The sequence below is a fragment of the Neurospora tetrasperma genome (genome assembly GCF_000213175.1).
Source record: "Neurospora tetrasperma FGSC 2508 unplaced genomic scaffold NEUTE1scaffold_1, whole genome shotgun sequence".
In the NCBI taxonomy this organism is placed as follows: Eukaryota; Fungi; Ascomycota; class Sordariomycetes; order Sordariales; family Sordariaceae; genus Neurospora; species Neurospora tetrasperma.
Genome location: NW_009799099.1, coordinates 4,469,194 through 4,486,214, shown reverse-complemented (window position 1 = coordinate 4,486,214; position 17,021 = coordinate 4,469,194). Strand labels below are relative to the sequence as shown.

General features: G+C 53.3%; 4 protein-coding genes across 4 annotated transcripts; 1 reads left to right on the top strand and 3 right to left on the bottom strand.

Annotated features, from left to right (window-relative positions):
- Positions 1 to 537: 537 nt before the first annotated feature.
- Positions 538 to 2,035, top strand: NEUTE1DRAFT_98440 (uncharacterized protein; the record flags this gene model as incomplete). Its single annotated transcript, XM_009850096.1, has 3 exons — positions 538 to 874; positions 1,082 to 1,294; positions 1,431 to 2,035. The coding sequence occupies 3 exons, from the start codon at positions 538 to 540 to the stop codon at positions 2,033 to 2,035; spliced, it is 1,155 nt and encodes a 384-aa protein (XP_009848398.1).
- Positions 1,962 to 4,178, bottom strand: NEUTE1DRAFT_77239 (ketol-acid reductoisomerase; the record flags this gene model as incomplete). The annotated part of the gene is made up of 5 exons (XM_009850095.1): positions 1,962 to 2,498; positions 2,562 to 3,229; positions 3,303 to 3,581; positions 3,815 to 3,846; positions 3,937 to 4,178. The coding sequence occupies 5 exons, from the start codon at positions 4,136 to 4,138 to the stop codon at positions 2,471 to 2,473; spliced, it is 1,209 nt and encodes a 402-aa protein (XP_009848397.1).
- A 1,896-nt stretch (positions 4,179 to 6,074) lies between these two features.
- NEUTE1DRAFT_58553 (uncharacterized protein) lies at positions 6,075 to 7,686 on the bottom strand (the record flags this gene model as incomplete). The annotated part of the gene is made up of 3 exons (XM_009849068.1): positions 6,075 to 7,247; positions 7,429 to 7,522; positions 7,657 to 7,686. The coding sequence occupies 3 exons, from the start codon at positions 7,675 to 7,677 to the stop codon at positions 6,805 to 6,807; spliced, it is 558 nt and encodes a 185-aa protein (XP_009847370.1).
- Positions 7,687 to 8,850: 1,164 nt separating this feature from the next.
- Positions 8,851 to 12,427, bottom strand: NEUTE1DRAFT_127954 (chitin synthase 1; the record flags this gene model as incomplete). The annotated part of the gene is made up of 3 exons (XM_009850094.1): positions 8,851 to 9,474; positions 9,534 to 12,077; positions 12,151 to 12,427. The coding sequence occupies 3 exons, from the start codon at positions 12,220 to 12,222 to the stop codon at positions 9,337 to 9,339; spliced, it is 2,754 nt and encodes a 917-aa protein (XP_009848396.1).
- Between the last annotated feature and the right edge of the window lie 4,594 nt (positions 12,428 to 17,021).

The window sequence follows — 17,021 nt, the reverse complement described above, 5'->3', positions numbered from 1 at the left end:
TCATCCGTTATCGGCCTTCTTCACCCTCTCGTATTCTCGAACTCTTCTATGCTTCAGCTTTTTCACACAAGGAACCCATGGCACAGCCTTTCCTGGTCATCTTTCTTCACTTTCCAACTTCCGTTATGTGAATAGGCACTCCGACTCCGGCCTCGATGCGGACTGTTTAGCTGCTCGATACCGTATCGGCACTTATCGATTACACAGATGGATGACAGGAACCTAGACGCCGTATCTTCCTTATCGGCCGTCATCGGGATCCCCTGCCGTGACCCCACACATCCGCCGTCCAGACCCGCCCCCGCTCCGTTCCTTCGGGGGCCCCCACTTTTAATGGAGCGGGAAGCTGACAGCGAGTTCTAGAACAAAAGACTATTGAAATCACCTTTGAACCGTATTCGTGTCAGCACTAAGACCAAGTTGAACCTTTATCTTTACTCATCCCTCTCTATCCCATTCAGTGTCTTCTTGTTGTCAACTTACACTCATCACCTTCCACTAACATCAACAAAAAAGTGACAAGCCCCAACCTACAAAATGGCCGACCCCAGCACCACCCCTCCCCTTACCCGTGCCTCCGTCCTCGCCGCTCACTCCCTCATAAAGCCCTACATCCACGAGACACCCGTGCTCACGAATACCACTCTCGACCAACTTGCTTCCACCCCTCGTACTCCCGAAGAGCTGCAAGGGACGGAATGGGAGGCTACCGAAAGACCGGCGAACCCAAAGATTCGGTTCTGGTTCAAGTGCGAGAATTTCCAGCGGATTGGCGCGTTCAAGGCTAGAGGAGCGTTTCATGCTGTGGAGAGGTTGAAGCAAACTGAGGGGTTAGAGGGGTTGAGGAAGGGCGGAGTAGTGACGCATAGTTCTGGTTTGTGAATTTCTGCCTTTTTTTTTTCTTCATCTGGATATGATGAGGTGATATCAGTTGTTGAGACATGAGATTGTGAAGATGTGAGGTTTTGGGGGGCTTTGAAATAGGTTGAATTGTCTGGATTGTCTGAGATGTGATGAGAGTTGTCGATGTGTTCAAGACGTAGAGCTACGTGAAGACCTAAACTGACGTGACAACCAAAAGGTAACCATGCCCAAGCCCTTTCCCTCGCTGCCCGCGAGAACGGCATCCCGGCGCACATCGTTATGCCGACCATCTCGCCTCCGCCCAAGATCGCTGCCACCAAGGATTACGGCGCCAACATAACCTTTAGCGGGAGCACGAGTACGGAGCGTGAAGCAGTTACAAGGGAGGTGATTGAGCAGACGGGTGCGAGGCTGGTGCCGCCTTATGATCGTATGTCCTTTCTCCTTTTTCTTCTCACGTGTCCTTTCTTTAGGAGTCTCTTCAGAGTATTTTCAAACCCTGCCGAGGCCCTCTTCACCCCAACACCGAACCGACCAACTAACATCCCCGCCTCAACCCAAAACAGACCCAGACATCATCCTCGGCCAAGGCACCGCCGCCCTAGAGCTCCAACGCCAAGTCGCCGCCTCTCTCTCCACCTCCGGCACCACCAACCGTCGTCTTAACGCGATAATAAGCCCTTGCGGCGGCGGTGGTCTCCTCTCCGGCACCGCTCTCGCCTGTTCCGACCTCTCCCCTTCCGATCCCTCCACCCCCGGTCCAATCCTGGTCTTCGGCGCCGAACCCTCCTTCTCCGGCGCGGACGACGGGCGTCGGGGTTACTACTCGGGCACTCGTATCGAGAGCGTCAAATCCCTGACGATTGCCGACGGGCTGAGGACTCCTCTGGGGGCGTATCCGTGGAGTATCATCTATGAGCGGAAGCTGGTGGCGGGCATGTACAGTGTGGGCGAGGAGGAGATCAAGAAGGCGCTGAGGCTGGTTTATGAGAGGATGAAGGTTGTTGTTGAGCCGAGCGCGGTAGTGGGGTTGGCGGTGGCGTTATTTAATGAGGAGTTTAGGAGTATGGTGGAGAGGGAAGGGGGGGAGGAAGGGTGGGATTTGGGGGTGGTGTTTAGCGGGGGGAATGTTGAGTTGGCGGCGTTGGGGAGGTTGTTTGGTGAGGAATAGACCGGGAAAGGAGAGGAGCGTATATAAAGAGGAACTAGAAGTTGAAGTCAATGTCAGCTCGTCTGCTGTCTAAGAATCAGATCACTAATGCATAGACCAAGCCATTGAACAGAGAAAGAAAAAGAAAAGTTCATTGACCGACATGCCACCGGGCAGAGGCCCCCCATAAAGATAATTATATACAATCCGAACAAACCGAACCCAGAACAAACCAAATCGAAGAGACGTCGGAGAAAAGGCTTTTTAATATCCCCCATATTTCCCAGAGGTATCCCGTCCCGTTCCAGCGGCCGGCCAGTCATATGATGCGGCCTGTGCAGCGTGTTGTGTGCATCTGTTATTTTTCAAACCTGCCCAACTACCGGAGTATCATTTGTGTATCCCTCGTGCAAGCAGAAATCACGACCCAACCAAAAAGCATCAAAAGCCAATTGTTTACTTCTGGTTCTCGGGACGGAGGGAGCTAGAAGAGAAACAAATGTTAGTCAGGGGTCTTTGTGGCAAAAGGTCAGACGAGGTCACATACCGAACGGCCTTGCCGGCGCGCCAGATCTCGAGGTTGCGGATCTCGTCGAGCTCAGCCTCGTAACGCTCACGGTAATCGGGCTGAGAGTTGTACTCGAGAGAGCGCTTGGTCTCGTCACCGTTCTTGACGGAGTCGTAGAGGTTGTTGAAGACGGGCTTAAGGGCGTCCTTGAACTTGGGAGTCCAGTCGATAGCACCACGGCGGGCGGTGGTGGAGCAGGCGTCGAACATCCAGTCCATGCCGTGGGCACCAATGAGGGGGTAGAGGGACTGGGTAGCCTCCTCAACGGTCTCGTTGAAAGCCTCGCTGGGGGAGTGGCCGCGCTCGCGGAGGACCTCGTACTGGGCGAGGAACATGCCGTGGATACCACCCATCAGGCAGCCACGCTCACCGTAGAGGTCAGAGTAGACCTCCTTCTCGAAGGTGGTCTCGTAGAGGTAGCCGGAGCCGACGGCGACACCGAGAGCGACGGCCTTCTCCTTAGCCTTGCCGGTAACGTCCTGGTAGACAGCGAAAGAGGAGTTGATGCCACGGCCCTCACGGAAGAGGGAGCGGACGGTACGGCCGGAGCCCTTGGGGGCGACGAGGATGACGTCAACGTCGGTGGGGACCTCGACCTTGGTGAGATCCTTGAAGACGGGGGAGAAACCGTGGGAGAAGTAGAGGGTCTGTTGGAGATGTTTGTTAGCTCGCGCCACCACAAGACCCAATGGCATCTTCGCTACAAGCTTGGTTACTCACCTTGCCCTTGGTGATCTGGGGCTTGATGTGGGGCCAGGTCTCGGACTGAGCGGCATCGGAAAGGAGGTTCATGACGATGGTGCCGCGGGAGATGGCCTCATCGACATCGAAGAGGTTCTTGCCGGGAACCCAGCCATCCTGGATGGCGTCCTCCCAGGACTTGCCGTTCTTGCGGACACCGACGATGACGTTGAGGCCGTTGTCACGGAGGTTAAGACCCTGGCCGTGACCCTGAGAGCCGTAGCCGATGAGAGCGAGGGTGTCGTTCTTGAAGTAGTCCTGAAAAAAAGAGAAAGGGTCAGTATGGGAGTTCATGCGAGTTCAACGACTCAATTGAGCTTGTGAGTGAAGCTTGAACTGCTCACGCCCCGCCATGCCCCGCCCAGACCCTTGGGATGATCCATGGTCGGGGAAAGCTCATAGCTGGGCTAGAGGGCTGGGCTTGGAGCTACGGGCACGTGTTTCTGCGGGCAGCTCGGTGAACTTGTGTAATTGAGATGGCAATGACTCACAAGGAGCTTCTCAGCGGGCCAGTCAGCGCGCTCTGTGTGTAGGGACAGCTCGTCAGTAAACAGTTCTGTTTGTTATTTCGGCCCAATGGCTGCCGACTAAGTGGATCTGGATCTGGACTCACCGTGAACCTCCTCCTTGTGGCCGGCGAAGTCCATGGTCTTGACACCGCGGACCTGCTGGCGGGCGGGAGCGGCAACGGCCTTGACGGCAACGGAGGCGCGGACAGCGCTGGCAGCAGCCACGAAGGTGCGGCGCTGGACGGCGGGAGTGGCCAATTGGCGGGCCAGGGGGCGGAGAGCCTTGGTGCAGTTGCGGGCGGCCATTGTGATGGAGTGCTTGGGGGTAATGGGATTTGATGGGGAGGGAAGGAAAGAAGGACGGGAGAGAAGAAGAAAGGTCAGATGGGAAGAGAGAGGGATTGGCTTTTGAGGAGATCCGGAGCTCAGGAGCGGGCACCAGTGTACGGAGCAGCTACGGAAGACTACGACCTTTTGATCCCCAACCGTCTGACTGTCTGTGACTGTCTGACGCTGCCGAGTAGTCACCGATATGCGGGTCCAAATTTTTAATTTTCCCTCCCGTTTGCCAGACTCGAGCAACGCGCACCGCAAACCAAACGCTCTGGTTGGTCCGCAACCCATTCGTAGTTGGAGCTGGCTGCCATGCTGTCACCGAAGTCGGTCGCTGGCGACACTTGTGGGTGGGGCCCCTTGTCCTCCAGCTTTTCCATGGATATCTTGGCGAGCTATGGCTGGGCCCTCGACGGTGCTCTAAGCAAACCAAAGTCCGCCTCCAAAAGCGTGAAACCCGCTTTCGCGCCCCTCTGCTGCGGTTACGCCGTGAGCCTGTGACTGGCCGCAACCGTGCCAGCCAAGCCCGGGGCACGCCAAGAAATTGCCCATAGCGAGGCCATTCAGTTCCAGCTCGACACACTCGAGACTCTCGCGACACGGAGCATCCAGATGCTGCGGCAATGCTGGACCCTTTCCAAATTCAAAGATGTTGACGCCACTGGCGTCGTCGGCATGGTGTCTGGACTGAACTACCGGCCCTGTACCCTGGTACGGAGCTCTGACAACAGCTTCGAAGGACAGGGGGGACCCATTCTCAAGCCATTTCCTTTTTTGCCCATTCACTCAGTCCCCGTTTCTGCCATTTCCACCGGAACCTAACTGCGGCATTGCCAGAGCTCCATGCCGCGCGGAAGTTCGCACGTGGTTTTTGTCATAGGTTTGGTAACCACGCCTGTCATTGTCTGATTGTTGGCGTGTGTTTACTGACCTCCGATGAATATAATGCCGCCTTTCTTCAATATGAGGAGTCTGTGAGAACAAACCGTTTCCTAGTTGCCACGACGGGTCCCCTCCTGAATGTCACCCCAATTCGTCACAAGCAGGAACCATACACAAGCAAGCTGTGGCTCTCCCAGCTCCAGAGGTTCTCAACAACTCCGACCAGCGCCCCGAAATGGAGACCAAGTCACCTTGAAAACTGGGGTTGAGCGGGTCCCCTTTGGGTCAAATCGTGGCCCACGATCCACGAATCATCGAATATGGGTAGACCCCGGTCACCTCCAGTCCCCAGAATGTCACCTCACTGGTTGACAGAGCGCCGAACCGGGGCAACGTCAATGTAGGGCCGAGCGGCTTCGGTCCGCCTCTGCATGGGAATGCCTTCATGCCATCTCACAGTCTGGGACGTAGGGGCAATGATGTGCTTGCTACACTCCCACTTTCACGTTCACTTCCACTTCCAAATCCGCGTCCGATTTATAATTCAGTTTTTGTGACTTCTGTGCTCGGTATTGATGATTGTGGTCCTTGGTATATGATGGTGAGTCACATAAAAAGGTGAGAGCACCCCAGGATCTGGATCTCAGGGGTGTTAGGTTGGCATGTGAATAGGACCGATACTCGGAGGGTTTTCGTGTCTTAGTTTGTGTGGAATGGTCTGGCTAGGCAAATTGTAAAGAGGAGAAGGCTTTATTTTTTCCCTGGCATCCTAACAACGACTTCGTTGCCCCTAGGTTCTGATCGGTACATTTCGACAATGCCTTTCTTTTTTCCAAAATGTCAACCCTGGGCGTTAGTTTGTATGGGAAGATACTACTCTCACCACATTGGAAGGTTCCATCGTTTGCAAAGAAATCATCGACGAGCAAAGTGACAACAGAAAAGACATGAGTCTATCATAAAGGTGGATTATAGGTGGAAGGTAAGCCACTACATGAACACTCTATGGAACAAAGGAAATCAAACCTAAACAACGGCAATGTACATATGGGACGTCAGAGCTGCATATTAACACCACTCTCGTGGTCATTGAAAATCATCTCATGTCCATTCGCCCTATAAATTAACGCCGCTTAATGAATCCGCTCCTAGCATTCCCCAGTCTTCTTCCCCTCCCCCTCCCTTCGCTTCCACCAATGCAAGTCCCTCCCTCATGTTCCCGCCTACACTACATACCCGCCCGCAGAGTGCCTAGATCTTAGCTTAGGGAGCTTCCATGTTTGGGTAAGGTAGATCCGGGGAGTTTGGCGTGTCAGGAACATACGTAGTAGCTCCCGCCCCGTTCGTCGTCTGACCCCCTTCCCCCCTCCCCGCCCGCCCAGCACTACCAGCCTTACGACAGATAAGGAACCTGCCGGTTACTGGTGACTGACAGCGAGCGAGCGCCCGCCCATCCATCCACTGACAGAGCAGCACAGTAGTTCCACTCCCACAACTCCATTCTGCATGCCAAGCATAGCGTGTCCTCATCCCGATCCCCGAGCCATCCTCTACCATCCCCATGGGACCTGGGGGTTGGGTATATTCCACAGTTCGCTAAATCCTAGATAAGGTAGGCGCTGAGGCTGAAACAAGCGAGCTGAAAACTTTTGAGGCTGAGGGGCTGAGAAAGAGGTGAACGCACAGACCTGGTTCTCCTGTTACGTGTGTTTCTTTTGATGGGTCTTTTGGCCTTGAGTTTGATGGGTTCCCGATACCTACTGGACAACCCGTTCATACGTCTGACCCTTGACCGTACCGCCCGACATCGCTGTCCTGACGTTGCGCTTGAAGCCTTCCCTGTTGGACCGCAGGTCTTCGGCAGCCTCCTTGTTCAGCGGGTCGCTCGCGTTGGGCTCGAGGAAGAGGAACTGCAGGCCGACGATGACGGCGTTCAGGTTGAGTACGGGCTTCCAGTCCTCGCGCAGAATGTTAAGGCACACCTTGCCTTCCAGGTCGATATTGGGGTGGTAGATCTTTTCGCGGCACTGCACCTTGGGCGGCTCGTGCGGGAAGTTGGGTGTGATGTTGAAGGTGAAGCTGAACTTGCCGCCTTTGTACATGCCCTCGTCCGGCTCGATGTAGAGGATGAAGTTGAGGATATCGTCTGGGTCCGGGAACTCGGTCTTCATTGTGCTGCCTAGTGAAAGCTCGCTGAGATCTGTTCATTAGTGTTACCGTCCCGTAAGGAGGGCAACATGCCGTTAGCTTGAAGGTCTTTTTCCCTATAGCTGTGGACCACACGGAGCCGAAGACAGCTCAGCTCGAGCGGGTAATGTTGAAGCAGGAACCGAGAATTGGCAGCCTCCGGCCAGGATTGCGATCGGATCGCCGTTACGTACCTTTCTGCACCCGCAACTGCGCCGCCGTGACCTTCTTTTTCTTCCCGCCACTTTCAGCCCCGGCCGCATTCTCGGCCTTCTGCTGCTCCTTTTTCTACATGATTGATCAAGATCGTGTCAGCATACAGTTTCGCGCCTCCCGTCTTAGGTCGTTTGGAGCATGATCGCATCAGATTATGCGCGCCCTACTTGATGGGACAAGGATCAAAGTATTGTGGTGTTCCGTACCATAGACCAAATCTTCAACATCTTGACGGTGGTGACCCTGCCGCGGATCCACGTATATGTTTGCGTGATGTATGTGTATATGCGATGCGGGTGCCAACAGACGGAGGGAACAAGGTCGTCGAGGGTTTCGGTTTGCGCTCGAGTGAAAAAGGTAAAATTGGTTGAAGAGAGGACGGAGATGGAGATAACGGTACGCGGTAGGTAGGTAAGTAGCTGTCAAACTACGGAGACGCGAAGGTTGCAGGAGGTAACGAAAGGGATAGAGGTATCGGATGATGCCGAGGCCTGCGAGCGTAGGCGGTGTATGTAAAGGTATTTCCGATCGATCAAGATGACGGATCGGTCATGCGTAAGGGTAAGTAAGGTATGTGTCAGGGGAAAGATCGGACAAGACAAGACAGGAAGTGTCAAACTAGACCAAAAGACTCAAAGAGGTGCAGCTCATCGATGCTACCAACGACACGAGAAAAAATTGAGTGCAGCGAAGACGAAAGCTTCAAGATGTGTCAGGCCGGAAGTTCTTGTTGGCGCTAGATTTGTCAGGACAAAAGCAGGTGTTGATGCGAAATCCAGGCTCGCGATACGTGATATGGTAAACCCAACTGATGGCGTTTAGACACCTGGGTGGCACCGCACCTTGATGAGGGGCACGCGATAACAAAAAGGCAAAGCGCCGGCCGGCATGGCGCTTCCAGATTGGCCCGCCCAACCGCTATAATACCAAGCCGTCACGTCAGCAAACATGGAGGTCTCTACGTACAGGACTAATCGAAAAACCTTGTGACCAGCTGTTGAGGAGCGCACTCTTAGGATGGAAAATCAGTAATCAGATCAGAGTAGTAGAACATGAAAGAAAAAGAAGTCCAATCCCCGCGTGCAAAATCGGTAGTACCGTATTCTGTGATCTCATCATTACAGTCGATACCGTGGCCGCAACCCTCCGGTAACTTTGGGCGATAGGTAAGGCGTATCATACCGTATAAAATGCCCCGAAAATTACACGCTCTATCGCCGCTCCGGCCGCTCCGCCCAGGTTCCGTATCTTCCGTCGGGCTATCACTCCGGGACCCGCCTGATTATCCGGGGTTTGTTTCCAATAACAACCATGAACAACTACATAGTGTCAACAGCTCCCATGATGCTTACGATTCACAGTCTTTCAGAGTTAACGAACAAAAATAAGCAGAAAGCGCCTTGACTTAAATGTCGTCTTGAACATTTCTCCACACCCATAGCTCTCTTTACTACATGTCTCTCAACCTAGCTGCTCGAAGACGTTGCAGGGTCAAAATCAACACATGCTGGCTCCCTCCTATCGACATCTCGGAAAAAGCATAACCCATAATCAAGACAGCAACCTATGTATGTCGAAGAGAGAGTGTCCCATTCGTTCCATCTATCATAGTCACACCCAGCCAACCAAAAAGCAAGCAAGTAGTTCACCCCAACAATGCGAAACACCACACAGCCTTTCAGACCGTCAAAAAAAGAGAAGCCAACATTTGGTACTACACACGTAATAGAAAGTAGGCTTTTTGTGACCGTTTCACGGTACTACCCTGCCATGACGCCGTGCCGCCGCCAAAAAGCAGTAACCCTTCTCCCTTCCTTCTTCCCTTTTGCGCTTTGTAAGCAATGTACAAGCCCCAACAACAACCACGTGTTTTGGGTTTGCCTAGCTTAGCGACGGGCAAAGCAGCACATAATACCGGTCCTGCCAAGGAACCAACAGAAGCCAATAAAGCGGATGACAGAGAGCGCACCAGTAGCGAACAGAAGGAACTTGAAGAACCACGCAGTTCTCGCGGATGCGGTTTGCTATCAATATATGTTAGTAAGTCGTTCAAAGTCACAATGAGGTGAACAGCAATGCTTACCCCGATGCCAAATGAGTTAAAGTTGTCACTGGTGATAACAACCGCGAGGAGGCAGTTGGAAAACAGCCAAGACACGACAAGCATGGTTCTGAAAGACTTGTACGAGTCCTCGAGATCCTTAGGCTCCGGCGTCTCGTCTTCCTTGTATGGAGCCAGAGCGCGCCTGACAGTAGCCTCGAACTGCTGGTCGATATCCTCCTGCGGCTTCTCAATCTCTTCCACCACGGCCTCATCCTTCTCGCCCTTGCTGACGTTGGCGGACGGCAGTGCCTCGGCCTTATCCGAACCCTTGGTACCCCACGAGACGTCGTGCCAGTTGTTGAAGGCGTAAATCATGAGGATGTTGATGTAGGTCGACATGAGGAGCATGTAGTAAGGGAACGAGTGGAACATGTGCCAGGGGTCGAGGTACATAAAGGAGGCCAAGAAGTAAAGACCGTAGATGGTAACCAAGGCCACCAAAATGACACCTGCTGATCCTGAGCCGCCGAATAACGAAGCCATTGCGTCCTTAGCGTTGTCCAGCTGTAATTGTTGGTCGAGCGGTACGGAGAACGCGCGGGCAACAAGATAACCGGACAAAACCAAGATATAGGACTGAATGAGCGAGAAGACGAAGAACGAGGTAATGTATGTCCACTTGGAACCCTTCGGCCGATTACCCAATGCAAGGATAAACTGCAAGATAACGAATGCCAGGTAGATATACTTGAGAACCGCGTTGAAGAAGGGCGTCACCGTGTCACCGAAGGGCCAACCGTGATGTTCTGCCGAAGAGCTAGAAGCCGTAACCGGGGTACCGACAAGATCCATGATGACAGTGGTGGTGAGCCAGTAAGAAGCGAGAGAGAACCATGTGAAGATGACGTTTGCGATATTGTAGATGAGCTGGACGTGGAAGAAGAACATGCGGATGATGTTGTGACCGCTCTTGTACATTCTTCCGAAATGCATGAGCGAGTACAAACTGGCGGCGAACGAACCGTTGAGCCAGCGACGACGCTGAGAGATGAACTCGGGCGCACCTTCGGGCACATCGGTCTCGCCCTTGGCAGCCTTGATGTAGCTCAGATGCCACTTCTGGCCAGCCTTGGCGACCAGTTCGAAGCAGAGAATACGATCTTCGGCCAAGAACATGTTCTTCTTGAAAATGTTCATACCCTCAATACCCTTCTTGCCCAAAAGCTTGGACAGGGTGTGATCACCGTGGAAGTACTGCTCCAGCGGCCGGCCCATGATGGCTCTGAAACGGTAGGCCGAGAAGGCACCAGGCAGCACAGAAACGTAACCAAAAGCACTTTCCAGCGGCTTGTCGAGAATGTTGGAAATCTTGTACTCGAAGTTCTGGACGGCGACCAGGGGGTTGAGCAGCTTCTTGCCGCCCTTGCCCAACATGGCGTGAATTTCACCGCAAGCACCGCCAAGATCCTTATCGTTGTAGAAACCCTCCCAAAGAGCCAACAGCGACCTGGGGCTGGGCTTGGTACCGGCATCCAACAGAATGCATACTTCGGGGTTGAGGATACGGCCAAAGGCATTGAACAGCCAACGGTGCGAGTTGATCTTCTTGGTGTTCTTCTGCTTCAAGCAGAAAATGAACTGCACAGGGGGCAGTGTCTGCGGGCCGTCATCCACGGGCCGGATGAGCGCCTGATTTGGTGTGACGGAAAGCTGGCTTGTGTACTCGAAAATGTGTGCAACAGTCTCCTTGCCGTCAACGTCCTTCTTGATAACACCATCCTGATAAATACCGATGGTGGCCAGAACGTCGAGAACATTCTTGTCTGTCTTATCAAGACCGTCGAAAACCAAGCAAACGACAATCTTCTGCCACGCCGGTCCTCCGCGGTTCCAGAACGAGGACTTCTTCAGGTTTACGATATCGCGGATGTTAGTCATGACGGAGTGCAGTGTTCTGGAGAGCAGAACCTTGTCTTCGTTGTAGTACGTAATGGCGATGAGAAGCTCGGTATGTCTGTTGTACATGCGAGGGCGCAAATCGTAACCGTTCTTGAGCGTAAAGTCGTTGGGATCGCAAGTGGCGGCAGTGTAACGCATCTTGAAGAACTCCTCGTTGTTGCCCTCCTCATCGCGGTACTTGGGCTGAACAGCGTTCCTAATAGCACTAGGAACGGGATAGTCAAGACTCAAAACGGAACCCTGGACAAGCTTGACCTTTCTGGTGGCATAACGCTTCAGGCCGCCGGTGGGAGCAGCGTTGGGCTGCTGACGACGGAGCCAGCTATCGTCCTCATCGATGGCGGACATCCTGTAGGCCGGATCCGTCGCATAGTCACCACCGTAGTTGTAGCCTTGATCGACACCACTGCTGACGCCGCCGCCGCCATAACCCCCGTGAGGTGGCGGGGTAGGGTTGACAGCGACGCCAGCTCGCGTCGTGCCAGCACCAGGAGCATAGGATTCGGTCAAGCTATACGCCGAGACAGGGCGGACTGGAGGCGTATCGGCGCCCAAGCGGTCATTGTCGTAAGGCATAGGGTTTTCGGAGAGGAAGGGAGCTTGCGCATCGTCGTGCTGGTCGCCCTGGATCACGACGTTCGTGTTAAAATGGCTGTTTTGAGTTTTCGCTGCCTGACAAGGAACTAGGATAACTTACCTGGTTGTGCCCACCGGGCAGATCTTGTAACTGGTGGCCATCATAGCCGTCGCCCCGACCGTGGTACGCCATGGTTGCGGACCGTGGAATAGAAGCTGGGAAGAGCGGATGTAGAGAAAGCTCGAATACTGGTGAAGCCTAGATGATGCTAGAGCAGAAGTCGGATTACAACTAAGGTATTCACTGTCGGATAATTATGGAGAGTTGGATTGGCGGTCGAAACGCCCTTCGCCGAGCCAAGAGGTCAAGCAGATGGTCGCGGTGTGCTGATGCAGAGAGGAACAGCGGGGCTGGCCTTCTCTCTCCGGATAGGTGGGCGTGGAGAGAGAGTAGCAGCAAACAATGGCGAGGCGGGAATGGATGTCAGCTGGAGGGGATCCAAGACCAAAAGTGGCTGGCAAAGACTCTCCAGGTCAAACACAAAGCTGCCGTCGAGATGCTGCAGGAAAAGTGGGTGAAGCCGGGCGAGCGATAGGATGCCCAAGGTAGCGAGAGACGGGACAGGGCGTGTCGATGCTAACAGAACATGCCTCTGCTTCCTGGAGAGTGAAGGTCAGAGCGGGAAAAGGAAACAAACACAAAATGGCAAAAACCTGGTTTCAGGATCACAGGAGAGCAACAGGTCGGTCAGTGAGGTGTTGGTATAGGTTCCTGTTCTAGGTCGGAAGCCCAGGGCAGGAGGGGGTGGGTCCGATTTTGGAGAGGGCCCCTGGTCCACGGCAGGTCATTGCAGGTCCACATTGACAGCCCGGTCCCTGGTCTATAAACATTGGCAGGGCCTGTCAACAACTGGAGGTGAGGTGTCAACCACAGCACGGAATAAGGAGCAGCACTCTTGGACGGCGCTCACTGCTCAGGAGGGCGTGGCTGAGCAACCTCCTCTGGCGAATGCTGCAGGGATGCGATCACCTGTAAAAAGAACGTCGACGAGTCGCCAAGATTGGCTGCCCCTGGCCCCACCAACTCAGGAATGCATCCATGCAATCCCATTGCGAAATGGCTTCAACTGGCTCGGGATTCGACAGCGAAATGTCGTGAATGTGTCAGTCAAACTTGATGCTGGGCATTGCGGTTGGTTGGCGCTGCCTCATCGTGATGGTCATTCCGTATCAAAGCCAGTGTCTGAGTGTTGCGAAAAATAAACCGAAAAAAATGAAGCCAGCATACGTCGTCAGTCGTCGTCACCCAAAATTAACGGGTATCCATCGAGCCCCTGAGTCCCACAAAGTCGGGGGCATCTCAGAGACGTTTCACGACCCATCAGAACGATGGCGACTTTTGCTTCTTTGTTTGTCGTGTTACTTGGTTAAACTTTCTTTTGTCCAACATTGTTAAAATGGGGGGGTCATGCTAGTTTTAGTTTTTTTTTTCATCGTCCCAAACTGTCGGATATGTTTCTTTGACCTCTTTCAAAGGCACAGTTTGCGCGTCCTGCAAAATGCACGTTTGGCTTCCGCTTGGGCGTCTCCTATCTGTCCCTTTTTGGTTTCTTTACGCCCGGGTTATGCACGACGGCGGAAGTTCAGATGTCTCCTATCCACAGCACCGGACCAGTACAACTGCGACCATGATTGACACCGCTTTCCATACCTCTACCTACCCAAGCAAGCACTGGTGGCCGGTGGGCATGTGCGTGGGGATGGATTGCGAATTTCCTCCGTTTCTTTCAGGGGGTCTAGGTAAACCCCAGACTTTCTTGAAGCCTGGAACATCAAGCTGCATCCTACCTCCAAAGAGACGGCGCTTCTATTACGCTTAACCATCAGTTGATTCTAATGTTTTGCTTCTCACCAGCTTCTCAAGTTATCAACGACCCTCCAACTTGTTATATAGTACCTAGCTGCCACACATCGCGGCACAATGATATCAGGGTCAACGAACCCCTCGCTGACTGGAGGATCGTCCCGGTTGTCCTTCTCCCAGTTCCCTCGTTTCCCCTCCATTTGCCTCCTCCCAGCAAGACAGGTGCCCCCTTCTTCTTGCATTGCAGGTCAACCGCTTTACCGCGACTCTGAAACAGCAGCGCTACCCACCCGCTCCAAAAGTCCAAACACGCTGCAGTGATGCACTCTCATCAATTCCCAACGCCGTGACAATTCTCGATCTCTCACGGGGTTGGGCTGGCAGCTGATTGCATTCATGGTATTCTTGGGGTGACACGCGGCCTTGAGTTCGCTAATACAGCTGCGGCCAACTGGCATTGCATACATAGCACATGCTTGCTGCTTTGTGTCACTGCGTACGCCGTACATAAACAGGAAATGGCGAGGAGACTGCTGTTGGTTCGATGTTTGACATGAAATCCCAGGACTGATCTTCCTGTCGGGTCACACACAACATGATGATGATAGGTAGGGCATTTCGGCCACAACTCGAGACATTGGCATATCCTTCTACTAGACTAGAGCCATCTGTATCTATGTAGGATCAATTTTCCGTAGCCGTTGGCGCACAAAAGGAGAAAGGGGGGTGCTCTTCGCTGCTAGCTAGGTACTGTAGCTGCACAGAGCCGCGCGCGCCCTTGTCCAAAAATAGCACAGGACATGATCATCGCAGAAAAAGAAAGAAAGAAAGAAAAAGGGCTGGAAGAAGGAACCCTGTAAGCAAGGCACAGCGGGAGCATTTGTCTTGGGTATACGATGTTCGAGGCGAAGCCAAGCACCAAGCAGCGGGCCGCTGGTAGGCACATGACGTGAACGTGTCTACTATTCTAGGTTTTACATAGGAACTTGTTCAACCAGAGCAAAGTTTGATTTGATCATATACCTTGTGCGCTTCAAGTTGTCTGCTTGTCCTGGAGATCAAGAATTGATTTATGAATATTCGAAAAGGTTGCCGAACATCCTTCCCCGGTGTTTTGACGAGTGGTGGTAATCCATTGATCTTACAGCCCCCTTCTCATACCTCTACTGAACCGCGGTGGAGGCGAGCTATATACCTCTAAGTGCCTGTACGAAGCCCTCCAGCCGCCAGTATGTCCCGTCGACGCAAACCTGTAGCGGTGCGCGGTTGCGCAATCTCTCATCAGCGAAAACTCGATTCGATTTAGCGCATCATTTCTGGCTCCATACACAATTGTATGCTGAGCGGTCGTCTCAAGCTACCCTGGCCGCCGACAGCGTGAGGAGCTCATGGTTCCGCTTGGGTCAGCTTTGCTGGAGGACTTGATCGACCTTCTGAAACAATTTCCCCGTTTCGATAACATCTGGTATGTTTGCGTTTCGGAATTTGTGCAGTCGTCGATGTGGGTTGCTATGGTGGTCTTGTCTGGTGTCAGAGCCTCAATGACACCAGGTCAAGTCCATTCCAAAAATGGGCGGTTTCACTTTAACGCTCCCTTGTCGCTCCCTAGGAATGTCGAGGGCATAGAAGCAAAGTAAAATCCAAGCAAGGCTCCTTTTACATCTTGAGAAGAGTTTTCGTTGCGTTTTACATCGCCAGGGGCATACCTTCTCAAGTTTGAAATCTGCACAATGCCGTCCGCCATCTTCGGACCTGACTCTGAACAGCTAGTACTAATCGACCGTGGTTCAGAAGCGAAAACGATGGCGCCGGAGCGGAGGTGTGGTCCTGCTCCCCGGTGCGCGGGTACACCGTTCGTCGTCGTCTTTGTTCTGGAAGTTTGTCCCGAATATGCAGCCCGTTCGTAACAGGGCCGTCTCTCAAAAGCCATACACACCTTATCCATAGCGTCGCCCCAGGTTCGGCCAAATGCGCGTAATGTGCTACTGCGTACAGGTGTAGCCGAAATGGTTAGCGTACCCTATGGGCGTTCATCGACCTGGTGATCCGTGTAACTGCCGTGCTTTGCAGTTCCATAGGTGAACATGAACGGGGTTTCACGGCATAGTGCCCCAAGACGACACGAGATGAGTGATGCCCACAGAATGAAATGCCCACGCCGAAGCCGTTCCTCAATAGGGAAGTCATCAAGGATCGAGGATCAAATCGTCTGTCTCAAAGGGCGAGCATGCACTTGCGGGGCAATATAGAGAACCGTAGGACAATAAAGGACAAATTTGGCAGGTACGGCGTATTGCAGCCAAGTACTGCAGACATATATGGATGGTAGAGGTATGGTTTATGATCTGAACCACCAAACCCGAGAGACGGAAACATGGTGGAGGTGGAATGATGTGACTGGGTCACTTTGCGATGCCTCTGCTGCCTCTGCGACATGAAGCATTTGCGTGAAGCTGGCAAGCTGGCAAGCGAAGTGCCAAAGGTGACCGAGAGGGGAAAGGGATCTGCATGAAAGCCCTCACTGGGCTGAGAAAGCGAGGAAATCGGTAGTTTGACGAGACACTCGAGGTGAAAGAGGTACATCTCCGTGACCCCAATTGGTCGAGATTGGCAGCCATCTTCGAGCCATCCCTCGCCATTCAACCTAACTTCCGAAGCATGGAGTTGCGGACAGGCGCGACAGGGTCGACCCTTTGCTGGTGCCGGTGATTGGCTCCATTCCATCCATATCATCACATCTTAACGAAATCCATAGGTACCTTGCATATACATCAACCATCCCGTCGTCAATATGCTTCCAGTCAGGCCCGTCCAGAGCGTATTCGCATAAGCTTTCAGATTACTGCCCATGATCGGTATTTGGGGCGGGTTGATGAGCTCGGGGCGGGCAGGAAGCTAAAGGCGGCAAGAACTCTAAAAGCCGATCCTTTGATCTCGATTCCGTCCATGAAAGAGGGGAATGGTCGGTGCAGTGCAGACGAACGTGCGGGAGGACTTGGCACTACACTAAAAGGTAAAGAACCGCGTGGGAGTGGGCAACAAAGTCCAGGCTTTGTCTCAGCCAGCCAATAAGAGGCAGTGCTGCGCCTCCAGAACGTTTCCTTCCAAACAAAAAGGGCTTCATCAGA